This window comes from Necator americanus, chromosome V (assembly GCF_031761385.1).
Source record: "Necator americanus strain Aroian chromosome V, whole genome shotgun sequence".
In the NCBI taxonomy this organism is placed as follows: Eukaryota; Metazoa; Nematoda; class Chromadorea; order Rhabditida; family Ancylostomatidae; genus Necator; species Necator americanus.
This window is the reverse complement of record NC_087375.1, coordinates 32177434-32205153: the sequence shown is the minus strand read 5'-3', so window position 1 is coordinate 32205153 and position 27720 is coordinate 32177434. Positions and strand designations below refer to the sequence as shown.

General features: G+C 40.2%; 3 protein-coding genes across 8 annotated transcripts in view; 2 read left to right on the top strand and 1 right to left on the bottom strand.

Annotated features, from left to right (window-relative positions):
• Positions 1-530: 530 nt before the first annotated feature.
• RB195_015870 (uncharacterized protein) lies at positions 531-6845 on the top strand (the record flags this gene model as incomplete). Of its 2 annotated transcripts, XM_064206788.1 has the most annotated exons (2): positions 531-1022; positions 6573-6845. In XM_064206788.1, the coding sequence occupies 2 exons, from the start codon at positions 531-533 to the stop codon at positions 6843-6845; spliced, it is 765 nt and encodes a 254-aa protein (XP_064062669.1). The 2 variants fall into 2 exon arrangements, with proteins under 2 accessions (XP_064062669.1, XP_064062670.1); XM_064206789.1 differs by lacking the exon at positions 6573-6845 and having other exon boundaries at positions 531-1118.
• A 4479-nt stretch (positions 6846-11324) lies between these two features.
• RB195_015869 (uncharacterized protein) lies at positions 11325-13077 on the bottom strand (the record flags this gene model as incomplete). 2 transcript variants are annotated; one of them, XM_064206787.1, is made up of 6 exons in its annotated part: positions 11325-11398; positions 11452-11526; positions 11592-11647; positions 12321-12393; positions 12450-12573; positions 13066-13077. In XM_064206787.1, 6 exons carry the CDS (start codon positions 13075-13077, stop codon positions 11325-11327), a joined length of 414 nt encoding a protein of 137 aa, XP_064062667.1. The 2 variants fall into 2 exon arrangements, with proteins under 2 accessions (XP_064062667.1, XP_064062668.1); XM_064206786.1 differs by lacking the exons at positions 12450-12573; positions 13066-13077 and having other exon boundaries at positions 12321-12388.
• Positions 13078-13412: 335 nt separating this feature from the next.
• RB195_015868 (uncharacterized protein) overlaps positions 13413-27720 on the top strand; it is a gene marked incomplete at both ends in the record, with an annotated part of 20792 nt that continues 6484 nt past the window's right edge. The window contains 4 exons of one of the 4 annotated variants that reach the window (XM_064206782.1): positions 13413-13907; positions 16724-17334; positions 26424-26541; positions 26654-26829. In XM_064206782.1, the coding sequence (XP_064062663.1) occupies positions 13413-13907; positions 16724-17334; positions 26424-26541; positions 26654-26829 (1400 nt within the window). Of the gene's footprint in view, positions 14007-14142; positions 14317-16723; positions 17335-17416; positions 17721-25207; positions 25288-26423; positions 26542-26653; positions 26830-26982; positions 27168-27720 lie in introns of those variants that run through there. The other 3 variants (XM_064206784.1, XM_064206783.1, XM_064206785.1) reach the window with 3 other exon arrangements.

The window sequence follows — 27720 nt, the reverse complement described above, 5'->3', positions numbered from 1 at the left end:
GTGCTTTCGCCAGTTATTTTAGGCAGATCATACATTTTTCGAGTTCTTATTGCAATTGGTGTCGCAAAGAACGCCCCAAAATTTAAAATACGGCGCCACATAGTCATTTCATTGGGCATTGGAGACATTAGCGATGTGATCTACGTCTGTATGCGATTTTTTCTCGATAATTCGACACCTCCTACGTCCAACTAAGCATTTGCTCTCTCTGAATCAGAGAAATTGATACCAAATTCAACCGAGAGGATAAAGAGGAGCCGTGGCTTAAAGGTGGCGTTTCATGAAATTGATGTGAAAGTTGGGATATTCCTCCACGAATAGAGAGGGTACTGAGTGTAGATCACAAATATTTGCACGATTACGCTCTATTCCTTCTAGTAATTCACGTAAAAGTATTAGGAAATAGCCTTATGTGATCCCACCTCCCCGACGTTACAACATATTACGGGCAATAGTACGAGAGGAATCCGGATGAGTTACAATTGATATTTTGATCTGTATGATCTATATTCGAAAATTTATTTAACCCAATGCGAAAGTTGGAATGGGACGACATGGGAGTGAAGGTTGATGGTCGGCAGCTGCACCATTTGCGCTTTGGTGATGACGTCGTACTGATAACACCTAGCATCAGCCAAGCGGAACGAATGCTGACCGAATTCGACGAAACATGTGCATGCATCGGTCTTCAGCTGAACCTCCAAAAGACGATGTTCATTGGACATTGGAGGCAACGGATGGGCAACGGATGGGTCTCGGATGCCCCACTCAGGCTCAACGGAACGAACATGTCCGAATGCACCAGCTACGTTTGTCTGGGTCGGGAACTGAAAATGATGAACGACCTGACCCCCGAGCTGGGCAGAAGGAGACGAGCGGCTTGGGGAGCGTATAAGAGCAACGAGGATGTAGTGAAGAAGACCAGGAACATCCGGCTCCATTCTCGCCTCTTCAACACCGTACTTCCTGCTTTGACCTATGTTTCGGAAACCTGGGCGTTTCGCAAGCAGGAAGAAAATGCGGTGAGCGTCATTGAACGCGCAATTGAGAGATTGATGCTAGGAGTATCCCATTTCACGCAAGTGAGGGACGGGATTCGAAGTTCTCTAATACATTAGCGATCGAAGATTAGAGACGCCGCCGCGTTTGCCAAAGAAAGTAAAATAAGGTGGACCGAACAAGTGATGCGCTTTAACGACAACCGTTGAACCAGAGCCGTGAGCGATTGGGTTCCCCGCGATATTAAGCGCACTACAGGAAGACAGCCGACTCGATAGTCAGGTTTCTTCCCGAAGTCCTTCAAAGAAAATTATGATGCTCTTCGTGTCCCACGCGAAAGGAGGAACCACTGGGCTACTCTGGCACGCGATCGGACAAGTGGAAGAATTACTGGCGCCCGCTCGACCAGTTCTAAGATCAACGGGAGTCAGGGTGATCAAGGTGATGATCTACATTCAGTATAGTTCACAACCCTGAGCGATCCTTGAATTTGTAACTCATTGCAGCAGGTGCTGGGAAGAGGATTAGTAAATCATAGAAGTTCTCTCTAGCACATTTTAACCGTTCTGGAATAGTGCTGTCAAATGAGGAAAAAAAGAATGCTACGAAATTGTGGAAAAATGAGTAATTATAACAGTAACTTCTATAGAGAGATGTTTTTGATTTGAGTCTGTAAAGATGCGAAACGCTGTCTACAAAATAAGGGAATTTTGAGAAATTTTTAGGCTGATCATTAGAGATGTAAACTGGGAATGGAATGATGAAGACTCGCCAGAGTTCTTTTTTACACACTTTTTTTAAAATCGTTCATAATGTTGCTTTAATTAGATGCTGACGAAGAATACGCCTTTAATCGATATCTTCTAGAAATGGGACACACCGAATGGTACGCAAAATTTTGGATTTTGAATTCTGGATTTAATATCGAAGCATTGTTTTTAGTGTTAAGGATAATTTATGCTGATTCAAGCCCCCTTGTGCGGACAGACCAAATACGCCATTATACAGTTCTACAGAATTTATATTTATCATTTCCATGCTTCTGGTGTTGAACAATGCATGTATTATTGCTAGCACTAAAAGCCTCATTTCTAAATTTGAAATCCACGTTCACGGTCTCCTTCCAGGCCGTCCATCGTTCTCTTAGGATCCACTCTAGCGTCAACATGTAAAGTAAAGGAGCATTATGAACGATTTTAAAAAGAGTACATAAAAGGAACTCCGGCGTGTCTACGTCATTCCATTCCGAGTTTACAGCCTCCAATGAGCAGCCGAAAAATCTTTCAAAATTCCCTTATTCCAAAGACATCGTTACGGCGCTTCACTGACTCAAATTACAAACGCTTCCTATCGTAATCACTGCTATAACTGCAGATTTCCGCATAATTTCTTAGTATTCTTTCTTCTCCTCAACTGGAGGTACTCTTCCAGAACGTTTCAAGTGTTTCACAACGAATATCCATGCTTCGCTAATTCTCCTCGCTGCAGCCGGTGCAATGGGGTAATTTTTTATCCCATGCCACCCTTCTACGCTGGACAATATAGATCGTATGGATCAAAATAACAAGTGTTTGAAACACGAAACTAAATAAACGAAAATAAGTGTTTGAAACAACGAAAAAATGTTGTTTGAAATGAACGTTGTACTATGTATCATGTACCGTTGTACCGTTGTACTAATTACTTAGTATTAGCGGAGCGATTTTATCACGCGGAGGTCCGCTAATATCACGGCAACGCGGCTACCTAGGTAAACACAACGATTTGGACTCTTTCGGTTTCGATTTTGGATGTAGCATCTTAGGGAATGATGACTTGTTTTGAATGAGGCATTTGAGATAATATATCACAAATGATCTGACTTTCCGGGCTCTGACGAAGGCGACAACGCCGAAACGTTAGTCGTAATAAGGGTTGTTAACAATCTTGGCTGTTGCTTAAATTTGACTATCGACAATTTGCAATCTCTATGCCAAGATTCAAGGAAAGTCGAACTTTCGCACTTCTGCAAGTCTGCAAATGATCCGAAGTCTTTGATGCTTTGCACATCCCATTGAACTCCTCTCTTCTTACCAAACTTCGATGCGGTTTTCGATTTTAAAAAGAGTACATAAAAGGAACTCCGGCGTGTGTCTACTTCATTCCATTCTGGAAAATTTTTCAAAATCCCCTTATTTTGGAGACATCGTTACGGCGCTTCACTGACTCAAACTACAAACGCTTCCTATCGTAATCACTACTATAACCGTCCATTTCCGCATAATATCTTAGCATTCTTTCTTCTCCTCAATTGAAGGTACACTTCCAGAACGTTTAAAGTGTTTCACAATGAGCATTCTCTGCTTCGCTAATCCTCCTCGCTGCAATCGGTGCAGTGGGGTAATTTTCTTATCCGTTGCCGCCTTTCTACGCTGGATCAAGGACAATGTAGATCGTATGGATCAAAATAATAAATCTTTGAAACAAATGTTGTTTGAAATAAACGTGGTTCTTCGGACGAATGCAATGTTAAAACTATTAGTTCAAATATTTAATTTGAAGAATTTGCCAGAAGGACGGTGCTAGTTCACGTAGGAGGCTATAATGACATTCTTTTGTTTTCTTGTTATGCTAACGAGGTTTTGCTGAAACTTTGTTATTGGCCTGACGTTTCGACAACTTCGTTTTTAAGAAAGGTCTGAAAATGGTCTGCAGTCTTTCATGCTTCGAACATCCCATTGAACTCCTCTCTCCTTGCTAAACCTCGATACCGTTCTAAGTACACCACGGAAGAACTCCAAACAGGAAAACAAACTGATGAGTCTTACTGGCGGTGCTGATGAACCATCACGTTCTTATGGATTGTCTCCAAAGGTGAATGAGATCAGCAGTGTGCAGTGTTCTTAAAGGCAGCGCATCCTGAAATTGACGTAGTGCGGAAAAGATTACGGAAACGAGTGTAGCGTCACTCAACCTCACCTAATCATCGTAGAAAACTGGGTTTGCTCCAACGAGGTACCTTAGAACGCGCCACCCTTTTACACACTTCAGTCTCCTCGTCAGCTTATTCATTGGACCCTATCTATTTGAATTCTCGGAGGCACTTCAACAGAATGTTCTACTCCACCCACTGCATTCACCAGACATTGCTCCTTCCTACTACCATTTGTTCCGGCCGATGACCAGTAGTCTGGCCAAGCTGCACTTCACTTCTTACGAAGAAGCCAATAATGGGGTCAATTCTTGGATCGCTTCAAGAAATAAGGAATATTGTCAACGCAGAATGCTTGTGCTGCCTGAAAAATGGAGAAACGTCGTAGCTAACGATGGACAATACTTTGAAAGAAATACATGTTACCTATTTCCCTGCATAAAGCTTCAAAATTACAAAAAAACCTCAAAATTTATTTGTACCCCCAATACTTGGATAAGCTGTTAAGAAGACCTCATTATTCTTGGACCGCTCGGATGACATCGTTGTTTAAATGATTTATATGAAAATAAAGACAATAAATGAATAATTGTTCGGTGACGACAATGAGGATCCTCCAGAGAAGACTGTGGGGCTGTCTGATTCCTGAGCTCGCATCCAAAATATTTTGCTCATAAGGAAGACAAATCCAGAGAAGACAATCTCTCATAAGGAAGACAAATACGATAGAAATGAAACCTGTTGCCATAGTGGAGCTTCCCCTAGTAACCTTAGGCAAATGCTCATTCGCAATCGCCTATATGATCGTGTTTGCACTACACCGGAGTGCAAAATATGCCCGGCTAACAACCAGGGTGATTGCATGAATTCATGTGTTGTTTATACGATTTCCTGCGTGCAGTGTGGTGACGAATACATAGGAGAAACAGTTAGACCACTCTGTATACGAATCAAAGAACTCCTGGACAGCAAAAGGAAATCATGTGACTCCACTGCATTAGGTGGTCATGGGGTACGGCGTCATAACGCAGAAGATTTTGAAGTTAAGGTCACGATTCTGGAGCGCGAACTTAGTACTGTGGCGCGCAAGACTATGGAGGTCTTTTGTATCCACTCCAAGGGCCCAAAGATGAATCGCAAAGGGGAATGCCTCTGTATTACGCGGGAACTCGCGCCCTATTTAAAACTGATATTTGATTGCGCTAGTCACCTCATAACAGATATCTAGCAGTGGCAGAATAGTCAGCTGATCCCTACAAGTACGAATTTCTCTTCTACTGGTAGCTATGACGCCCAACAGTGAACGTCGGACTTTCTTCGTTGGGCGGATTAGGCGTTTGATCGGATTAATCACGTTCGATTTCACCCTTGTCAGCCATGAATAAAGTATAGTAACAACCTCGTGTTCGGCTCAATTAAAGATATCAATTATTGAAACTTCAACATGCCGAGGTTTATCGGATTAGTCACGTTCGATTTCATTCAGTGTGATTAAGAGGGTGGTATTGGGATAATAGCCGCTCCGGCTATTTCGTTAGCTCAGGTAAGGTTGAGGAGCCATGCCATGAAGAAGGACAAGAGTTTATTCTCTAAGGAATTACGGAAATTTCTCGCGAAAAACTTGAGGAAATACTAGTACATATCCGCCGAAGATCGGCACCAGCAGCGAATAGCCTACAGTCCACGGCTAGTACTCCATAATCACCCACGAAGCCAATATTCACTAGGTCTGCCCTTGCCAAGTAAGCAAGTAATCCTAATTTAATTCAAGCTTGCTTAATATTCCGACTCCTCTGGGCTCTAGAAGTCTTCGAAATAAGGAGAAAGCTTGGCCGAGCTATCACATGATTGACACGAAATAATGAACTATTGACTATAACCGACACTGACGCACGACTTCTACGGCCAGCACGCAAGAGCTGAAAGCATTTCAGACTACTAGTCCTATTTTTTAAGCGTTTCCAAGAGAAAAGAAAGAGGAGGAAGGTATGTGCTTTATGAGAAGTTCCACGCATAGCGACGTGGAAGACTAGGAGACACCCGTACATGTCTTCTAGTCACCTCTTTCGATAGAGGAGAGCGTCGTGGGCACCCGCTCATAAAAAAAACTAGCGTTTTGATTACAAAAATGCCCATGGCCACATGGGCGGCAAAATCCACAGCAGCAGAAATACCCGGGGCCTCCAAGGCCGAGCTGCTGCAACTTCCACTTCAGCCATTTCGCGAGGGACTGCAAAGAACCCTCAAAACAGTGAAAGTGAGTTCATAGCTGGCCTTATTCACGAGAAATATCAATTTTGGAGTTCTTGCAGCTTTGTTTTTTCATTTAAGGTGCTTTTGAGAGATTATTACCTCCTCGTCAGCTTGCGAGAATTATGAGTTTTTTGATGGTGAGATTGAAAAGTTGCTAGGTTTTCTTCAGAGAATTGTGTTTCTGAGAGTCAGCAAAGTGACTTGGCTACGTTTCGCAAGCCTTAGTCAAAAAGGGCAGATCCATGTTGAATCAGAATTAGGAAATTCAAGACAGATCAAGAAGGAATACGGTGTACTATAGCGTTCAAAGATTAAAGAGAACGAAGAAAAACTGTGAAATGCGCTGTATAACAAAAGAACCTTTCATTTGCCAGAAGAGTTTATATTCAGCAGTATTTCAAATTTTCAGGCAAACCATACCCAAGGAAGTACCCCTTACGACTCGTCAAGAAAACCACCTTGGACACAGAACTTGGAAAGCAGCTGCTTACACCGCAGTCTTTCTGAGGGGGTGCTACGACAACCGCGGTCCGAAGAGGAATCGAGTCCGCAAGCGTCATGTGTGTCGGCCGATGGAAATTGGTTAAGTCATTTGAAAGTTGCATCAAACCTACGCCCATTTCCCCCATATTTGTCTGCATCTCTAGTGGCGTTCCCCTACCTCCGAATTGTGTCAATGTAATTATCGCTGATCTCGAACTTTCTCGTTGCTCAGTCTCGTCTCAGTATAGATCTATTGTTCATATCTATTCGTACTACTATCTGGGGTTGCTTACCTTCGCTATATTCGCTTACTTGTATATTAATAAATATTCTTGCTGATGATGATTATCATCTCATTATCGCGATATCATATATCTACTTATGACAGTGGTATCCCTGATCTGTTCGTTTTTATATATCCATGTGCTTAGGCAGCCATAATGGAACACGTTGAACAACTATTGTTCGTTATTAGACAAATTTGAAATTCGTTGTTGGTCAGTATTAACGTACAGATTTGATACTTGTTGTTGCACAGACCTAATGTTCGTTGTAGTAGAACTCGCTCATATTGGTCTGTTTTGTTATTCCACATACGGCGGAAATGAGCATTACCCGGTCCTTTCTAACATTGTCGTTAGAATCATTCGTTTCCCGGCCGATGCTCTCGATAAATGGGGTTTAAACCCAATAGAAAGAAGAGTGGATAGGGTTTATCGATATCAAGCTAAGAGCAAACAGAAATTGCCGGTTGTCTCCGGCATATACAAATGACCCACTACAACCACAACATTGCCGTCTTCTTCCCAGATGGTCCGACAAGGAGAGGGCAATATGATAACACAAACATTACAAATCATTATATTCCGAAATGGGAAGACGTTGTTCTTTACGAGATAATCAGTTCAGCTCACTTAAGGATCACTACTCATCACAATAGCAATTGTAGGCTGTGGAATAAAGCCTTCACTCTCCCCTTCTCCACTTCTCCGGTAGAATTCAAAACGAAGGCTTTGCCGTAATATTTTAGGTGTAATATTATTTGGCTGATATGCTGACGTAAACGTGCTACGACAACATTTCGATGCGGGACCGGGACATCAGAAACATTTTAAAAGCTAGAAAGGAGTGGAGAAACTTGTTTCCGCTGCGCTATGTGTCTGCACACGCACAAATTTCGGAAAGAAATGTGTCCAGCCAAGCACATATTTCCATTTCCATTTTCCTGGAGCACGTATATCCATGTGGAAAAATTTTACTGGATATGCGCTTTAGGCTGATATTGTTAGGATGATAATGCATGATATCCACGACTATATAAGAAGGAAAATTTTAGTTCTAGAAAGTACACCTCTCCATATGACAAAGCAGCCTTCAATAGATGATCAGTTTCATGTGGTTGTGAGTTTCTACATTGTATGTTTTGTTCGAGACAACTACTCGCATCAGTCATTTACGCTTTTTTGCAAAGAAAGTATTGTAGAGAATTTTACATTCTACTGATGAATAATGCATTTTTTGTGATGGTAAGTGATAGGTGCGTTATGCGTTGCGTTCCTCTAGGCAAGCATAGGCACATGTGAACATTTGAAGGAGGAGGGTGTATGTAAGGTTGTCGGTAAGAAGTTCGGCTGCAACACAACGGTGGTTCGAGAACACAACAGACGTTCCATCGTTCTGAGATCGAACAAATTGTTTGGGAGGGTAAAAACACTGACATATTGGCTCGCCCCCTCAAGACGCGTGGGCTGCACACGCGTTTATAAAAGGTTTAAATGACTCTGAGTTGATGTCGGTAAGCGTAGGCGCTTCCCAAGGGGGTTGATCTATGCTGTGTACTTTTCTTGTACGTCCTTTTATATGGCTTATATACGTTGTTGTTGTGTGTTGAGAAATAATTAAATTTTAGTTACGCAAAAAAATAATTAAAAAAAAGAAAAAAGTTTAGAAAAATGAACTTGAAAATATAAAAGGAATTTAAAACGAAGGTTTAATTAGTTCCAGTTTCACCATCTGTTCTTGTAATAACGAAAAAATGGTAGTTATCCGCTTCCCGCACGATCGATCAGAGGTTCGAATCCACCCTAGAGCTCACTAAGCCTTTCATCCCTCCGGGGTCGATAAATTGGCAGCAGACTTGTCTGGGAGCATAAAAACACTGACTTGACACATCGGCTAGCCACTGCAAGTCGTTGTATAGGCCAGTTACACATTCGTACCCCTCAAAAGATTCTGAATTGAAGTGAACGTGGAGGCGCATCCCAAGCGGATTGATCAACGCCAGAAACTTTATCCTTTATCTTTTTAAATATCCCTTAGATCTCCTTTAAGCAACTCGCCCCTCGTGAATGATTAAAATTTTAGTATTCGGACTTCGATTTAAACCTACATCGTCAAATACGAGATTGTACACTTAGCATTTTGAAGAATGAAGGCGGACTTCTTAACGAGCAAGTCATCAAAACGATTAGCACAAAGATGGAAGAGGGAAGTCTCACATCCAAATTCTTTCAGATCACAACAATTATTAATTAAAATCAATCCAAACAAATTAGCAATTTCTAAATCTCGACAATTATTTATATTTCTTTTTTTTCCGTACGACCTATCAGAGTTTTTAGTCAACACCGATACATTTTCCTTACACAGCTAAGAATAGAACAAAAACATCTCAAGAGGAAAGGAATCATTTGGTGGATTTCATCCGTTTCAGTACTCGTGATTTTTTTGACTGCTTGTTTCCAAATTGAAGCTCTGATTGTACTAAGATAAGCTGCCAAAGAGAATGTTCATTTTTATTTTTATGTTTGATTTTTTATTTCTTTTATTCGCACATTACACTTCCCTTACAGGACCTAGGACTTGCAAATAGCACAAACTATTAATATTATTATTGTTATTACTAAAATTATTATATTAGTTGTAGCTAAATAAATCATTATGTATGTATGTATGTATTATTATTAAAAGAGAGAAATTATTTGGAAGACTTTATCCGTGTCAATCTCTAAGTCTCTGTCTAAGATTCATATCTCTTTTGTACTAAAATAAGCTGCTAAAGAGAATGAAAAATAGGAATTCTTCCATGTGAATCAAGGGTGGTTTTATAACAAAATTTTTTAGACCACAAAAAAGTCCGATTGGTTGTGCATTTTTGGAAAGAAATTCGGAACAAGTATGGAATGCGATCGTGGCTGCTTATTGTATTTTTGCCTTGGCAGTACTGCATTTATCTTCTATAGATGTGCATCAGAAAATGTGTTAGTTTAAGGCGTTCATTGTCTCTGTGTGTGTAAATATTTTATCGCAAACAAATTGCTTATAAATGCATTCAAACATCATAATAAATATTCTGATCTATCAGATTATGTGGTTACTTGTGCTCGTATTGACAACAATTCGATTGAAAGTTGAAAACTCGTGGTCGCCATGCGTGCTGCATTTCGTCGTTCCGTGTCTGTTCTCAACGAATCTACAGTAGTCACGCGCGCGGGGTGGCAGTCGTTTAGCCCCGCCCACCAATTCAAACCCAGCCAGAAATCTTTACTCCACGTTTCTTGTCTACTACTCGGAAGAACATCTGAATATCTAGAATCTGTGGCGACACATTTGCAACTACATACTTTTGGTGGATATTAAAAAAAAAGATAAGAAAACGCCATAATAAAAGAGAGGAATGAGAAAAAACCGAGGAATTACAACCTTTAAAAGTTTTCATTCGGTTTCAGGAGATCGTCAACGCAAAACCTCAAAATATCAAAGAGACACAAGTAAAAGTTGTGGAAAAAGTGATTGTTAGATCAGGACCGGAACACTTCCGTTCATGTTTGCTCGAAATTTCCTTCCATTCCCGAAAGCAAGCGCGTAGGCTGAACATGACTAATGAAATAAGAGAGAAGCAGGATTCGTTGGGCACAAAAAAGCGCCAGGATTGACATCTTCTCTGAATTTTGCTGGTTGCCTCGCAATGAGGAATAAGTTGTGGGCGTTTTCTTTTTTTTGTCAAAATGAAAAATCCATTAAAAACGAAAGTTTTGCTAAAGTGTACACGTTGCTCGACCACGTGATCGATCACTTGTCCATCATTTTCCATTACAGATATTGCACAATTCATCGTTCAAATGTTTAAAATTCTCTACAATGTTTCTTTTCAGCAGAAAAAGCACAAAAATCTCGAGTAGAAAAAGTGGTCCAAGCTCTTTACACAAAATGAATACTCGATCATAAATGTCGTATTATTTTCAAACTTTCAGAAGTTAAAATCTCCTTCCGGAAGCTTTACGGAAATCACCTAGTACCACTCTCGATGCAGCAACGATTCCGGAGTGACGCGGCTAATCTCCACTCCGGAAAAAATGCCTTGTAGAAACTCACAACTACATGAAACTGATCATCTATCCAAGGTTGCACTGTCATGTTGGGAGGTATCCTAGAACTTGAGCAATAAGATCCTTCACCTTTTGTAATTCGTGGATATCATGCATTATCAACCTAACAAACAACAGTCCAGGAGCTGTGTGTAATAGAATTCTTCCAAATGGATAAACTGACTCTAATGGGAAAATATGGCCTGTTTGGCTACGGTACATCCGAAAAAAAAATTGTCCGCGGACAAACGCATCATACAGCGGAATTACATCTGCATTCTTTTATTCAAGTATGCACTATTAATAGAATGTCATTTCTTGTAGAAAGGAAACATGATACCAGGTGGACCCATGGGAGCAGGACCAAAAGGAGGGAATAGAGGTCCTGAAAAATGATCCGTACTTTTAAAATTTCCTGCGCCTTTCTTCTGTACTTACCGCCACCCATTCCCATACCAGGCATTCCCATTCCAGGTTGCATTCCCATTCCAGGTTGCATTCCCATGCCACCACCTCAATTAATTAATTATGTTTTTCACATGCTCAGAAATGTATTTTTTTTTGTCAACACGTCTTACCGTATCCTCCCATTCCCATCATGCTGTCACCATAGCCCGGCATAAATGGGCTGGAGCTGAAATATTCGTGGTAGTTTAGTATCAACATGGAAAACTCGTGAAGGAGGCAATGGAAGAAAGATAAAGCTCAATTTACAAATAATTTGTCAATAACAATTATAATAATTCTATTTTCCGCAACTTGATTTAATCTCAGATTAGTTCTCCTCGAAATGTGGGGACTTCTCCACAAAACACTCCCTCAAGAGAGAGATCCTTCGTTTATTTACCGATTTATTTCTCCGTCAGATCTTTTTATACCCAAACTGCTACCGTATTAACCTCTAGTAGAGGACAAAATAATCGTGGAAGAGTGACTTCATTTTATATTATTTGATACTAAATTTTCTTTGTTGAAAAATCGACGCTTACTCGATTTGGGACGTGATGCTGCTGTTTTTTTTTCGCAGCAATGCTTTGATTTGGAATTCCAGACATTCCGCTTTTTGTTCTTCGAAAATTTTCACAAATTTATGAATCTCACGGTCCAAATTGTAGAATTAGGTGGGACATAGATAGATTCGCAAAATATTTGAATGACCTAGGGCTTCCTGATCAAAACTCTCAAAAAGTGTTTTTTTTTTCCTTTTCTGCTGCGAGAAACCCTGAAGCATTGCGAGTTATGGAATGTTTACATAAATCTGTAAATGAACCACTGCAAAACCTCTAATAAATGTGAATGGAACTAACAGAACTGTTGCGATGAATGAACAGAACTGTAGGAATGTTAGGAGAACATATACCGTAGTTGATCCCATTACACCTGAAAAAATTCTGTTTCAAATGTTGAAATTTTTGTGTGCAAATCCAGGAAAGCACCGGAACAAGGGGAAGTCAAAGCAGAACAGTGAAACCAATGAAATAACGATCGCAAGCACTGCCTTTTTATCGTGTAAAGCGCAGAGCAAGGGGCGGAGCCGGCGATGATCCATCTATCGTATGCCTTCGATTTGAACAATATCCTCAATACGTGCTTTCGCCAGTTATTTTAGGCAGATCATACATTTTTCGAGTTCTTATTGCAATTGGTGTCGCAAAGAACGCCCCAAAATTTAAAATACGGCGCCACATAGTCATTTCATTGGGCATTGGAGACATTAGCGATGTGATCTACGTCTGTATGCGATTTTTTCTCGATAGTTCGACACCTCCTACGTCCAACTAAGCATTTGCTCTCTCTGAATCAGAGAAATTGATACCAAATTCAACCGAGAGGATAAAGAGGAGCCGTGGCTTAAAGGCATAACCCCACGAATCTGAGGTAGTGCAGATTTCAGGTGGAGTATTCGTATACGGGAAGGGAGGGGGGTGATTCTGTCCATTTCTTCCTAAATGTCGTAAAAAACGGCCCGGAAGATACGGCTTCAGGCGTTTTGGGGCACTATTTTCTACAAAGGGTTCGATACGGCATTTAGGAAGAAATGTACGAAATCACCCCCCTCTCCATAATCTCCCATCCCGTATACAAATACTCCACCTGAAATCTGCACCACCTCAGATTCGTGGGGTGATGCCTTTAAAGGTGACGTTTCGAGAAATGGATGTGAAACTTAGGATATTCCTCCACGAATAGAGAGGGTACTGAGTGTAGATCACAGCTTTTGGCGTGATTACGCTCTATTCCTTCTAGTAATTCACGTAAAAGTATTATGAAATAGCCTTATGTGACCCCGCCTCCCCGACGATACAACATATTACGGGCAATAGAACGAGAGGAATCCGGATGAGTTACAATTGATATTTTGATCCGTATGATCTATATTCGAAAAATTATCTAACGCAATGCGAAAGTTAGAATGGGACGACATGGGAGTGAAGGTTGATGGTCGGCAGCTACACCATCTGCGTTTTGCTGATGACATCGTACTGATAACACCTAACATCAGCCAAGCGGAACGAATGCTGACCGAATTCGACGAAACATGTGCATGCATCGGTCTTCAGCTGAACCTCCAAAAGACGATGTTCACTGGACATTGGAGGCAACGGATGGGCAACGGATGGGTCTCGGATGCCCCATTCAGGCTCAACGGAACGAACATGTCCGAATGCACCAGCTACGTTTGTCTGGGTCGGGAATTGAAAATGATGAACGACCTGACTCCCGAGCTGGGCAGAAGGAGACGACCGGTTCGGGGAGCGTATAAGAGCATCGAGGATGTAGTGAAGAAGACCAGGAACATCCGGCTCCATTCTCACCTCTTCAACACCACCGTACTTCCTGCTTTGACCTATGCTTCGGAAACCTGGGCATTTCGCAAGCAGGAAGAAAATGCGGTGAGCGTCATTGAACGCGCAATTGAGAGATTGATGCTAGGAGTATCCCATTTCACGAAAGTGAGGGACGGGATTCGAAGTTCTCTCCCACATCAGTGATCGAAGATTAGAGACGCCGCCGCGTTTGCCAAGGAAAGGAAAATAAGGTCGGCCGGACACGTGAAGCGCTTTAATGACGACCGTTGGACGAAAGCCGTGAGCGACTGGGTTCCCCGCGATATTAAGCGCACTACAGGAAGATCGCCGACTCGATAGCCAGATTACTTCCCGAAGTCCTTCAAAGAAAATTATGATGCTCTTCGTGTCCCACGCGAAAGGAAGAACCACTGGGCTACTCTGGTACGCGATCGGACAAATGGAAGAATTACTGGCGTCCGCTCGACCAGTTCTAAGATCAACGGGAGTCAAGGTGATCAAGGTGATGATCTACATTCAGTATAGTTCACAACCCTGAGCGATCCTTGAATTTGTAACTCATTGCAGCAGGTGCTGGGAAGAGGATTAGTAAATCATAGAACTTCGTTCTGGAACTTTTTAAGCGTTCTGGAATAGTGCTTTCAAATGAGGAGAAAAAGAATGCTAAGAAATTGTGGAGAAATAAGTAGTTATATCAGTAACTTCTATAGAGGGGTGTTTTTGATTTGAGTCTGTAAAGATCCGAAACGCTGTCTTCAAAATAAGAGAATTTTGAGAAATTTTTAGGCTGATCATTAGAGATGTAAACTGGGAATGGAATGATGTGGAGTCGCCGGAGTTCCTTTTTATACACTCGTTTTAAAATCGTTCATAATGTTGCAGATGCTGACGAAGAATACGCCTTTAATCGATATCTTCAAGAAATGGGACACACCGAATAAAAAGATAAAAGTCATTGACGTATCAATCCATTTGGGATGCGCCAATGCGTTTTACTGGAATTCGTAATCGTTGAGGTTTTGGAACGCGTGTTGGCATATACAATGACCCGCGGGGGCCAGCCGATGATCAAGTCAGTGTTTTTGTCCTCCCAGACAAGTCTGGGACCAATTTATCGATCCCTGAAGGATGAAAGGCTTGGTTTGCACTAGGGCGGTTTCGAACCCTCGACCGTGTGGCTACAACGGACCTCTAACCGACTGCGCCACATCCGCCCCACACACCGAATAGTACATAAAATTTTGGATTTTGAATTCTGGATTTAATATCGAAGCACTGGTTTTAGTGTCAAAGATAATTTATGCTGTCAAAGATAATTTATGCTCAAGCCCCCTTGTGCAGACAGACCAAATACGTCGTTATACAGTTTCACAGAATTTACATTTATCATTTCCATGCTTCTGGAAATGCTCAACAATGCATATATTATTGCTAGCACTGAAAGCCACGTTTCTGAATTTGAAATCTACGATCGCGGTCCCCTTCCAGGGCGTTCATCGTTCTCTTAGGATCCACTCCAGCGTCAACATCTAAAGCAAAGGAGCATTATGAGCGATTTTAAAAAGAGTACATAAAAGGAACTCTGGCGTGTCTACGTCATTTCATTCCGAAAAATCTTTCAAAATCCCCTTATTTTGGAGACATCGTTACGGCGCTTCACTGACTCAAATTATAAACGCTTCCTATCGCAATCACTGCTATAACTGCCCATTTCCGCATAATTTCTTAGCATTCTTTCTTCTCCTCAAATGAAGGTACACTTCCAGAACGTTTGAAGTGTTTCGCAATGAACATTCTCTGCTCCGCTAATCCTCCTCGCTGCAATCGTTGCAGTGGGGTAATTTTCTTATCCGTTGCCGCCTTTCTACGCCGAATCAAGGACAGTATAGTTCGTATGGATCAAAATAATAAATCTTTGAAACAAATGTTGTTTGAAATGAACGTGGTTCTTCGGACGAATGCAATGTTAAGATTATTTGTTCAAATATTTAATTTGAAGAATTTGCCAGAGGGACGGTGCTAGTTCACGTAGGAGGCTATAATGACATTCTTTTGTTTTCTTATTATGCTTCCGAGGTTTTGGTGAAACTTTGTTATTGGCCTGACGTTTCGACAACTTCGTTTTTAAGAAAGGTCTGAAAATGGTCTGCAGTCTTTCATGCTTTGAACATCTCACTGAACTCCTCTCTCATTGCTAAACTTCGATACCGTTCCAGGTACACCACGGAAGAACTCCAAACAGGAAAACAACCTGATGAGTCTTACTGGCGGTGCTGATGAACCACCACGTTCTTATGGATTGTCACCAAAGGCGAATGAGATTAGCAGTGTGCAGTGTCCTTAAAGGCAGCGTATCCTGAAATTGACGTAGTGCGGAAACCTCTATGAAAGCGCTAGGATCCCAATTGTAGATTACGGAAACGAGTGTAGCGTCACTCAAGCTCACCTAATCATCGTAGAAAACTGGGTTTGTCCCAACGAGGTACCTTAGAACGCGCCACCCTTTTACACACTTCGGTCTCCTCGTCAGCTTATTCATTGGACCCTATCTATTTGAATTCTCGGAGGCACTTCAACTTGAATGTTCTACTCCACCCACTGCATTCACCAGACATTGTTCCTTCCGACTACCACTTGTTCCGGCCGATAACCAATAGCCTGGCTAAGCTACACTTCACTTCTTACGAAGAAGCCAAAAATGGGGTCAATTCTTGAATCGCCTCAAAAAACAAGGAATATTGTCAACGCGGAATGCTTGTGCGGCCTGAAAAATGGAGAGAAGTCGTAGCTAACGATAGAGAACCTATTAGGGTGTTCGGAAAGTATCTGCCGAAAATTTCGCAGTAGCGCAGATCTTTTGAGATTTTCTGGAAAATCCCGTTTTAAATACATTATATAAGGACACTACCGCTCGTATACACATAACATATCTGGCTCCCTCTTCTTTGCCTATTTCATCCTGTAATGGCCGAACATTCCATCCATATTCGACACGTACTCTTTTACCCGCTGCTGAAGCCCATCGAAACTTAAGTCAATTGTTCGGCATTGAAGCCCCTTCTGTGCGCGCCTGGTTCCAGCCCTTCAAATGCGGAAACAAGAGACTCGAAGATGAGCCTCGCCCTGGTCGACCGACTGCAATATCGTTCGACGAACTGAAGAATCTGGCGGAGCAGCATCTATATGAAGGTGTGCGGTATTTTGCTGCCAGTCGTGGCTGTTCGCTGTCCACCGTGAGCAATGGACCGCGATCTCTCGGTATGGTGAAAAAGCTCGGTCAGTGGCTCCCACATGCACTGAGCGACGGCAACCGCGAAAGACGCCTGGACATTTGCACTAAGCTGCTCTCCAGAAGCCGCAGGTTCGACTGGTTGACACCATTGTCACTGGAGATGAAAAATGAGTCCTCTACGTCAACCACACCCACAAACGTGCGTGGTGCGCTGGCGGTGAATACGGATCCTTTCGTGAAAGGTGAAATCCATGAGAAGAAAGTTATGCTGAGCGTCAGGTAGGGAGTTCATGAAATCTACCGTTTTGAACTGTTGTCGGACAACACGACAGTTACTGCCGAGGTCTACTCAGCCGTAAAGACTGGCCGTTAAGATTAGCAAGAAGCACCCGAAGCTCGACAACGTTCGCCTGCTGCACGATAACGCGCGCCCTCACATCGCAAAGAAGACTTCCGAGAAAATTCTGGGGCTTGGATGGAAAGTTCTACCGTACCCACCGTACAGCACGGACCTGGCCCCGTGCGACCACCACCTCTTCCTATCGCTTCAGCTTCACCTGGAAGAGAAGCGCTACGATGGTCGTGACCACCTCAAAAATGACCTTCGGGCTTTCTTCGCCTCCAAGTCACCGGAGTTCTACGCCAAAGAATCCGTGATCTTGTGAGACGTTGGCAGAAGGTTGTCGATGTTGATGGAGATTATTTCGCCGATAATAAAGTGTTGTTAAAAAATTGTGGTGTTTTGAAATTTTGTTTTTTGTTTTGAAACCTCATTATTCTTGGACCGCTCGCTCGTGGACGCGGCTCGTGCATAAGGATGGTGCGTTCAAACTTGCCTCGTAGGAAAGAACCCCGTCTTCCACACTCGTATTCGCGACAATTAGGGAAAGCTGAGCCTAGCCACGCTTGGTTTACAATCCGAACTCTACGAGTTTCCTGGGATTTCCGCACTACGTCAATTTCGGGATACGCTATCTATAGATACTAATGTCTGGATAGAGCTGTGATCTGCATGTGAGACAATTTTATAGCTCACAGAGTGTTATGAACTGCATGAAGTCTTTTGTAATAGATGACCGTTTGTGATATTTATGGATGAATTCCTGATGGAAATCCAGAATTCTTCTAATCCCTTCCTTCTCTTTTGAATCACATAGAGGATTTTGGGATATATTTCTCACTTGAAAAACCGCTCACGACTCATCCCTCAACCAGAAACTTGAGAAATGAGTTCCGCTAAAGAAAAATGTCAGATTTGTCAATTTTTGCTCTCTTGTCCCTTTAGCTATATGTCAATGAAACCACACATGTATTATTGAGAGAATTCCGAAATTTCCGAAATATGTACAGTTTCGGAGATTGGAGATTAGTTCAACCACATGTATGAGGCTTGATATTGTATATCTATTTTTGAGAGTTTTAAAATTTTACCTGAAAATTCTTAGAGAACTAATATGGAAGTTTACTTATATTTACATTTAAAGACATCACCCCACCAATCTGGGATGGTACGGATTTCAGGTGGAGTATTCGTATACGGTATGGTAGATTATGGAGAGGAGGGTGATTCCGTCCATTTCTTCCTAATTGCCTTAAAAACGGCCCGGAAGATGCGGCGCGTGCAGAAGGCTGGGCGCTTCAGTCAAACTCCTTGTAGAAAATACTGCGCCGGAACGTTCGAAGCGTGGATGGTTCCGTTCATTTCTTCCTAATTGCCGTTTTCTACGTCCTCCCCTCAATAATCTACGATCCCGTATACGAATACTCCACCGGAAATCCGTACCACCTCAGATTTGTGGTATGCTTTAAAATGCTCTCGAATAAAACCACAAAAAATCACAAATTTTATGAGTCCTTCATTTTCATTTTCATGATGACGTCATAGAATTTCCTTTAGCTTTCCGTTAATTTCCCAAATAAAAGTTTTTAGAACCAGGATATTTCCCATGATTTCGAGTGACCACAAAATATACCTTATAATTATGTTTTAAAACCAATTATATTTAAAATTCTTCCGCTCTTACAGTTATTACTGGAATATAAGTAAGCTATCCAGATGTGAACTGTGATGTTCCAACAGAAAAAAAAACCAGAAAAAACTAAATACCCCTCTTAAATGAATTTTCGAAGTTTCCCTGAATTCGAATCAAATCAAAGCGTTGTTTTTTCTCCGTGTTCGATCTAGTAATAGGTTTAACAATGGGCTTCAGTTGGTCCAGAACTTATAGATGGTCTTGCGAAGAATTGTTGCTGAAAAATCGATAAAAGAACATGTTGAAAATATGGAAACACTTTGTAAGCTTTATTATTTCGAGTTAATAATCAACATATGGTAAGTATATACAGCATGGTATAGTAGTTTAATTTCTATTTTATTTTAGCGCCTTAACGAATCTTCAAAAAAACACGAGAAAAATCTTCAAAAAAAAATTGAAAAACTAAAAAAAAAAGAATTGAAAAACTAGGATTTACCTCGACGAAGATGAACGAGGAAACAAAAACAAATTTCATTAAACTAAAAAATAGAGATATTCTCGAATAATCCAGCTTTTTCCAAGCTTTCTTCTTTGCGCAGCCTTCTTTTCTTTTCTTTTTTCTTTTTTCTTGTCTGACAGTCCTCCACTCTCCTCACAGTAACCTTAAGACCTTCTAGAAGGTGCAGTAGTAATAGTAGTAGGAGATAAACGCATCTTACCACGCTCTCCATAGTATTAGTACCTCGTTCGTTCGTGACTCCTCGCATCGTCTTTGTTGACATCACCATTGCTTTCAATCGCCTCAAGCTAGCGCTGTCATGTCTCGTTAGCATGAATGTGAAGCGCAGCCAGCAATGTCATTGCTCGCTTAGTGCTTTCCGAACTGGAAGAAATCCTCGAAGCTGTCATAATGGGACGGTCGTGGGACACGTACTCTACTGTAAATTACAGTGTAATCATCATGTAAATCATTTTATAACCAGTCAAACTTTTTCCCTTTTCCATACATTTTTGTATCCTTAAGAGGTTCTTTTTTCTTGAATGATTCCCCTAATAGTTGCTTCGGACGATGTCTCTGTGATTTGGTGGAGAGTTCACTAGGTGGTAATCGTGTGGAATCGTTTTGCATGAACTCTCTATCTCTCTCCCCCACTCTCTTCCTCTCTCTCTCTCCCCTCTCTCTCGATTCATACTCTCGATTCATATGACACTCTTTAACGTCTTAAGAGGCGATGATGACGGACGTGTCGTCGTAAAACCTAATCTCATCCCTCGCTGTGGTCCAAGCAAGGACGGAAGCACGATTGCAAACGAATCCACGCAGACTTTTCACAACATTTTCGACAAGATTTTTCCAGTCATTATTTCTCATCGTTGGCCTTTCACTCATTTTGACATTTTCTTCTATTCTCTCCTTAATTTATTTCCGAAAAAAGTCAAGATCCACCTCAGAAGATCTCGATCTGCACAGTTTTTGTTGACTCTTCCCCATTTTCCTCAAATAAAAGTCACCATCCACAAAAATTAGTCCGTAGTTCTGAGCAATTCTATTCATGAAGAAAACTGTGTGCAAAAGTTTGCTAAATTTATGTTTTCTTGTGCTCCTAACTAGACTTGACGAAATTTTACTTATTCCATTACGATTTGAGAACCTTGTTTCTATTAACTAAAATAATTCGCTTAGTTTGCAAAATTACGTTTTATCTCGGTGCACTGAGTCTTTTTGTTGGAACAAAAATAGCGTAAAATTTCTGTTAACGACCTGTTGTTCCAAAGGGATTTTTCTCCGAGTTTTCGAGGATTTTCGGCAATCTAACGATCCACAAAATTTTAATCGCTATGGACTCTAAGGAGAGAAATCGTGCACTACTTAGTTTGAGCGGAACCAAGATCTAAGGCGATAGTTGAAAAATGTCAGAAGATATTATTCGTTTTTCAATTCTCTTTTTTTCTGTGATTTGTGAGTTTTTATTCTACGGCTGGGATAAATTACTGAGAAGTTTTTGGCTATACTAAAATTGTTGGAGAATATGCTGATTGTCTGCACTTCATAGGAACTTGAGAGGAAACACGAAGGCATGAAAGTCTCGCATTAGTGCGCATTTCAAATGATTTCTAGCTAGTGTCAGATTAATGAATTTCTACTAATCAGATAACTGAGCGCCGTTAGCTGCAGCCAAAAAAAAAGTTCACCAAGACTTGCCTTTTGCAGCTAAAAGTTCTTTTTTCCTTGGGGAAAAAAATTCTTGTCTTTCTTTCTTTTCTTATAGTTCGTCTTACCCTTAGCCGATCTTTTCAGCGTTTTTTTTTTTTTTGAAAGCAGAATTCAATATTTTCACCTCGACGACACTGTAGCTTTAAAGCCGATCACGAAACTAACGTAGTTTGTAGACCCGTGCGCAAATATAGAGTTCGGGATGTAGATAAGAAATATGAACGTAGCCACGCTCAATTCCCCTTAGCCGTTCTGAAAACAGCGTAAGAAACAGTATTTTTCCTACGATATACGTAAAAACGCGCCACCTCTTTGCACGCGCCGCGTTCATGAGCGAGCGTTTGGAAATCGATAGGATTGTCTCACTGGTTTGTCCAAGTAAAACCAATGAATAGGCGGTTTAGATAACAGGAGCGTGTGTAACGATGGCGCGCTCTAAGGTGCTTCGTAAGAATAAACGTCGTTTTCACGCTGTTTATTCAGGATGATCAGAAGGAATTGAGTGGGGCTGTGCTACGTATTCGTAATTGACACCTCGAACTCCATATTTTCCCACGGAGACCGCAACATTGTCAGATTCGTGATACGCTGCCTCTAAACCATATTTTTCTGAACCAAATCCTTGAAAATTAGAAATGCTAACGAGCTTGATAAAAAAACATCACTTTTTCAAAGTTATGATACTACCAGTCTGAACGTCCGGCTAACGCTATCTTGATCTAGCTAACAGTAACAGTAGTAGTTAACACTTTTCAAGATCAAGTAAAGTGTTAGTTACTATTCAAACAGCTATTTGCATCCCTACTTCCAATTTATGAAGAAAGGATGTTACCAGCTCGACAGAAACATAGAGGGATGTAACAAGCAGAAGAATGCATAAGGATGAAACGCAACACATGCCGTAATCACAGCTATGAAACAACTCACGAAGTCTCATTCACTTTCTGACGAAACCACTTGGAATTATTGTTCGATCCTGCTGTACCAATATTTGCACTGATACCAATTTTTGTGCCGTTGCACCACTGCGGGGTATCCAGTGCTTTCTGGCGTTCCTACGATGTCGGACACATCTCACACCATTTTATTTCTTTCTGGCGATGACATACAAATTCAATGTCATGGAATCCGTCTTTTTGCTCTCTGATATTTCGCTTCACTTACATACACATATACATGCAACAGACTAAGTCCGTTATTCTATAGCATGATATTCCTTCCTTCTATTCCGCTATAACATCTGAGCTTTTCTCGTCTTCTTCTGAACTTAACACAGATTGGTATGAGCAACTAGATAACGCTTTAAAAAACGTGGAAGTCATGATCATACTAATAAAATAAGGAGACTACGTCACGTAACGTAAGCAGATAGTTCCTACTAATGCGGACATCTGCATGCGTGTATATCGTTGCGAGACCCGTCTAACCTTCGCCTCCTCTCTACTTTCTCGTTGTGGCAACTACATAACGGGATACGTTACACTAGCTTCTGATACGTTCCACCGCCTGACTCGCGTCGTTGGAGACATGTCACCCAATCCAACTGTTTTCTGGAGCACGCGCACCCGGCTGAGACCCAGAAAGCAGAAAGATAGAGTGGGATTTTCACCACATCCTTTCGCCTTCCAGCACAGGTGCATCTATCCGTCCCTTCTGCCTTGCGGCACTCCACCTCAGCATCGTCACTCGCTCATTCGACGTCGTGGGACCCGTCTTACCTCGACCTCACTTTTTCGAGGCACAAACATGTTCAGGACCTTACCTTAAATACCACAAAAAAAAATAAAAACGAGATTTTTTGTAGCTTCAAACTACGAAGTTTTCATTCTTTCATTCAGTCTTTTCATAACAATATGAAAAACTGAAACAATGGGAACTTTGCAATTTCTAGCAGAGAAACAGCAACAACGGAACAGAAACGCGGAACGAAGTAGCAAACATAATCGTGCCAACATAATCTACATAGAAGAAGTTACCAAAGAAAGAAAAGAACTCTTTGTGCAAATGCTGAAAGAGACGAAAACATTCAAAAAGGAAAGAAAGCTAAGATTTGATCTAATGCGAGTATTAAACCATAACAAACTTTCATAGTCAATTTTTCTTGTTTTGTCCAAGTTAAGCTCTTAAACATCATAGCATGTCTCCTCTGCAAATTTAGGGACGTAATTGTTATTCTAAAATGTTACACCAGTAAAACAATGGGAGAAAGTCGTCATAAAAGATATTGATTAAAGAAGAATCATAAATCACAAATCCTTAGTAGTTTCCTTCTCGGATTCTGCAAGAAGAAGATACTCCACCTTCGAAATACTTCAGAATTAATGCTTCAAAAGAGAATGCGATGAGTTCGTGATTTATTCTTGTACTGAACGAAAACATAAACTGAAATCCATCATGCACTACTTTGTTTGGGCAGAACCTAAATTGTTATTCATTTTTATTCTGGCTAACGTTTCGGCGTCATCGTCTTCTTCAGAGTCTGGAAAATCAAGGACACATGTAATCTGTCCCCTCAAACGCCTCTTCACACCACAGGATATGACTTAACAAGGAAGTTGCTCAAAGACAATGTCAGAGAAGCAGACCACAATAGCGCTAACCTTGATAGTCGTTAAGCCGTGATGTTAGCGGACCATCAGTTGAAACCCAAGTGTATAGCCAAAGGACAAATCACTTTTACTGATTTTTTTAGTTGAAAGTTAGCATGCTCATATAGCTCTCCCTGAGATAACTGTCCTATCAGCTGTTTCAACAGTCACAAGTCAGTTCTCAACAGTGGTTCAGCGGTAGAAGGCTGGCCTGCCAGGCGGGTGACGTTGGTTCAGTGCCAGTTCGGTTTCGCTGATGGAGCATTTTTCACGTTTGTGGAGTATTTTAACGACAAACAGACAAACACACACACACGCATGGACTAAGCCCTTTATTATATAGCATGAGATAGAATGTTGCACATATGAGAACGGATTCGACTAGCATGTCGGTTACTTATCAACGTCTCTACTATTTTAAATGAATTTGAAAACTGCATCCAATTAAATCATGCAACTGAACGTCGACTCTATTCTTGTTGTGCTGAAATATTTGCTTATGCATTGCTAAGTTCTGCTTCTTCATTAGCGGAAGAAAATATTTGCGGCGCCTGAACGCTGCCACTTATCAAACGAGAACTCGGAAAAGTCCTCTAACGGTCCCGAAGGGATTGATGACGTTGTGTCGAAAAGGCTGCACATATATGCTGGAGAGTGAAACTGCAACAAAACAACCGGGCGTGTGTCCTGTTCTTTCAGTGCTACCGTATCCCGTTCTGAGATTTGTATATGGGGAACTTCAGGTGAGAAAACATATATTTCAAGAAGAAAAATGCTTCGCTTCAAAATTTCGCTCCAAAACCCCCAACATCATTGAAGATCAGCGGTATTCGATTTGTGGACGAGGTGTCTTGAGTCGTCTCTCATTCTATAAAGACAGATCGGTGGATCAGATCAAAGTAGCAACCCTTTTCACCAGTGACTAAGTGCTTAGCCACGCCTACGGCCCTTATCGATCGTTCATCTCGAGTTTTGTTCTATTCATAGCAAGTTAAGCTAGCTTGCAGCTTGAATATGGTCTGATTCTTGCTCCTCCTCTTCTTCCTCCGGCTCCTCCTTCAGTTCTACATCCGGCTCCTTCTTTCCGGTTGGTTTCTGAGCGCAAATTCACAAATTTTCCGACTCCATAGGAAAGCTGCAGTTATTCGCGTGGAATTATCCTACTACCATCGTTAAGGGAGGGAAATTAATTAGTAGACTGATGTCACTTTGGTTACTTCGGAACTTCCTTACTAGAGAGTTCAGAATCGCACTGAATCTTTCTTCCTGGATAATTTCGGCCATCCTTTCGATTTTTTTTTGGATTCCTTTTGGATTGAGAAACCAATTCGCTCATAACATCCGAATATCATATGTTTATTTCAGGAATCGCAATGCACACTGCAAGAATCCAGAATTTAGTAAAGAAATTACAACGTGGAACAAGCACCGAAAATGTCTATATTAACAGCAGGTTCGTGACATCTTTTTCACAAAAAACCCCTTCCAGAAATCTTGGTAGGTAAGTTTCCAAATTTGTGGCCCATTATTGAAATATAAGAAATAATAGTAAGTAATAATAGGGTAGTAGTAAAAATTTACTAATTTATTGATAAGCTATAGCTTCTTGATTCTCACTATCCTAAATTCTGAGAAATCTACTATTGAGGATTTTAATTATGACTAAATAATTAAGTTATGTTATGGATAATTGTTATATTATGTATATTATTATGTATTATTGTAGTAATTATAATTATTTGTCCTGAAACCAAAATGTAGTCAATTTTTTCAATAATTTTTTGTTTGTAAAATATACATTCATTGAGTATATGTACACTCTACTCTCCCACCATGCACACCCGCCAGTACTTATGTTTAGTCGGGTGACCGCGCTGCACACTCGATTTGAGCAGGACAGAGTCCCGGGGGCACCTGTGTTAGGCTGAGAAATTGCGTGTGTTACTTTGGAAGCGTCGCGGTCATCAGAGTAAACAAAAGTGTTCAACAATGACTGATCTCACGTATTCCTGAATTTCTACATCATATTTTCTTAGTACATTTTATATCTTGTATCTTTTGAAAATATTTGTGCAATATAATTTCGAGAAGTGTTCGAACGCTGTTAGAAGGATGATATATCACAATGAAGTTGAGTTATGCTGGATTTTTCTCCCAATATCCATAACCGCTGCACATTCACTCTAATGCTGCAACGCGTCCATCGCTTTTCATACAAATTCAATAGGTTCCAGATGGACGTCTTGCACCTCTTCGCACTATGGGGGAAGTTTTTCAACACTGTACTTTATCCTCTCGGTTAAACTAGCTATCCATTCGTTCTAAAATTGAATTTCGACTTTTTCTCATTTGTGAAGGGTCGAATTTTTGTCAAAAATGATGTAACGCGCTAGCATTCCATGAAAAGGGAACTACAGGAATGGATTTGAAGCGCGGATTGCGGGAATGGACAGCATTTTTCAAAATTTTAGTGTTTGCTATTTTTCCAGTCAACTCCCATAGGACACTAAAAAACGAAACACACGGCTTATCAAGCGGTGCACACTCTTTTACATGGTTCAGAGGAACAGAATTAATTTTTTCTTTTAGATATTCGGGTCGAATATTCGTAGCCGAGCAGGAGGAGGTGAATCGGATATGTGAAGAATACAATAAAGTCGAGGACAAATACGGACTATTCGAACGAATGTTCATTCAACTTTTTCTAGTGAGCAACAGCCTTATTTCCTCCGTTTTCCTTCTTTTCTTTCTTCTCCTTTCCTCTTTTACTTTTTTCCCTTTTTTTGTCCTTTAAAATAATCAGTAGCTGCTTCATTCAGGAGGAAGAGATTGAACTGTCCGTACATTTTGGCCTTGATAATCTCGAAGAAGACAGTCTTCGAAAGGATCAACGTTTTCGGACTCATGTGGGAAAATTTCAACGATTTTTAACGGGGATTCTAGAAATGCTATCGAAAGGTCCGGAACAAGCACAAGATATCGTTCAAGTGCTTAGGTATGTAATGCATACATTGTAATGTATTACTTTGTTGAAAAGTGTTCAGAAAATCTTTTAGAGAAGAATTTTTTTGTTTCAAAAAAAAATTCTCAGAGATGTTGGAAAATTTTGAAAAAAAAATCCCCGATCGAACAGGAAATTATTATTAAGTATTAATGTTAATTATTATAAAATTATTACTATTATTATTATTATTATTATTATTATTATTATTATTATTATTATTATTATTATTATTATTATTATTATTATTATTATTATTATTATTATTATTATTATTATTATTATTATTATTATTATTATTATTATTATTATTAAGATTATATGATTATTGATTTTATTATAATATTTATTATTACTGTTATACTATGCAGAATTAATATTATAATTATTATTATTATAATATTATTATTATGTATTACTTTATTATTATTATATTATATTAATATATATATATATATTATTACTTATATATATATTATTATTATTATTATTATTATATTATTATTATTATTATTATATTTATTATTATTATTATTATTATTATTATTATTATTATTATTATTATTATTATTATTATTATTATTATTATTATTATGTACTAAATAAAATAAATAAAACCAATATAATATAATAAATAATTATAGTATCTAACAATAATATCTAATACTAATAATATATAATTCATCATAACACTATAATACTATGTAATATACTAATATACTACATAGTAATACCAATAATACATATACAATACTTCTGAACAGTTTCTGAACATCCTGGAACCCCCTTTTTCATTAATTTTTCAAACCTAGTCACTTTACTTTACGCTCGTGTGCATATGTGGAGAAGATGCATGTATTCTTCTTCAATAATCTATTATCTCTG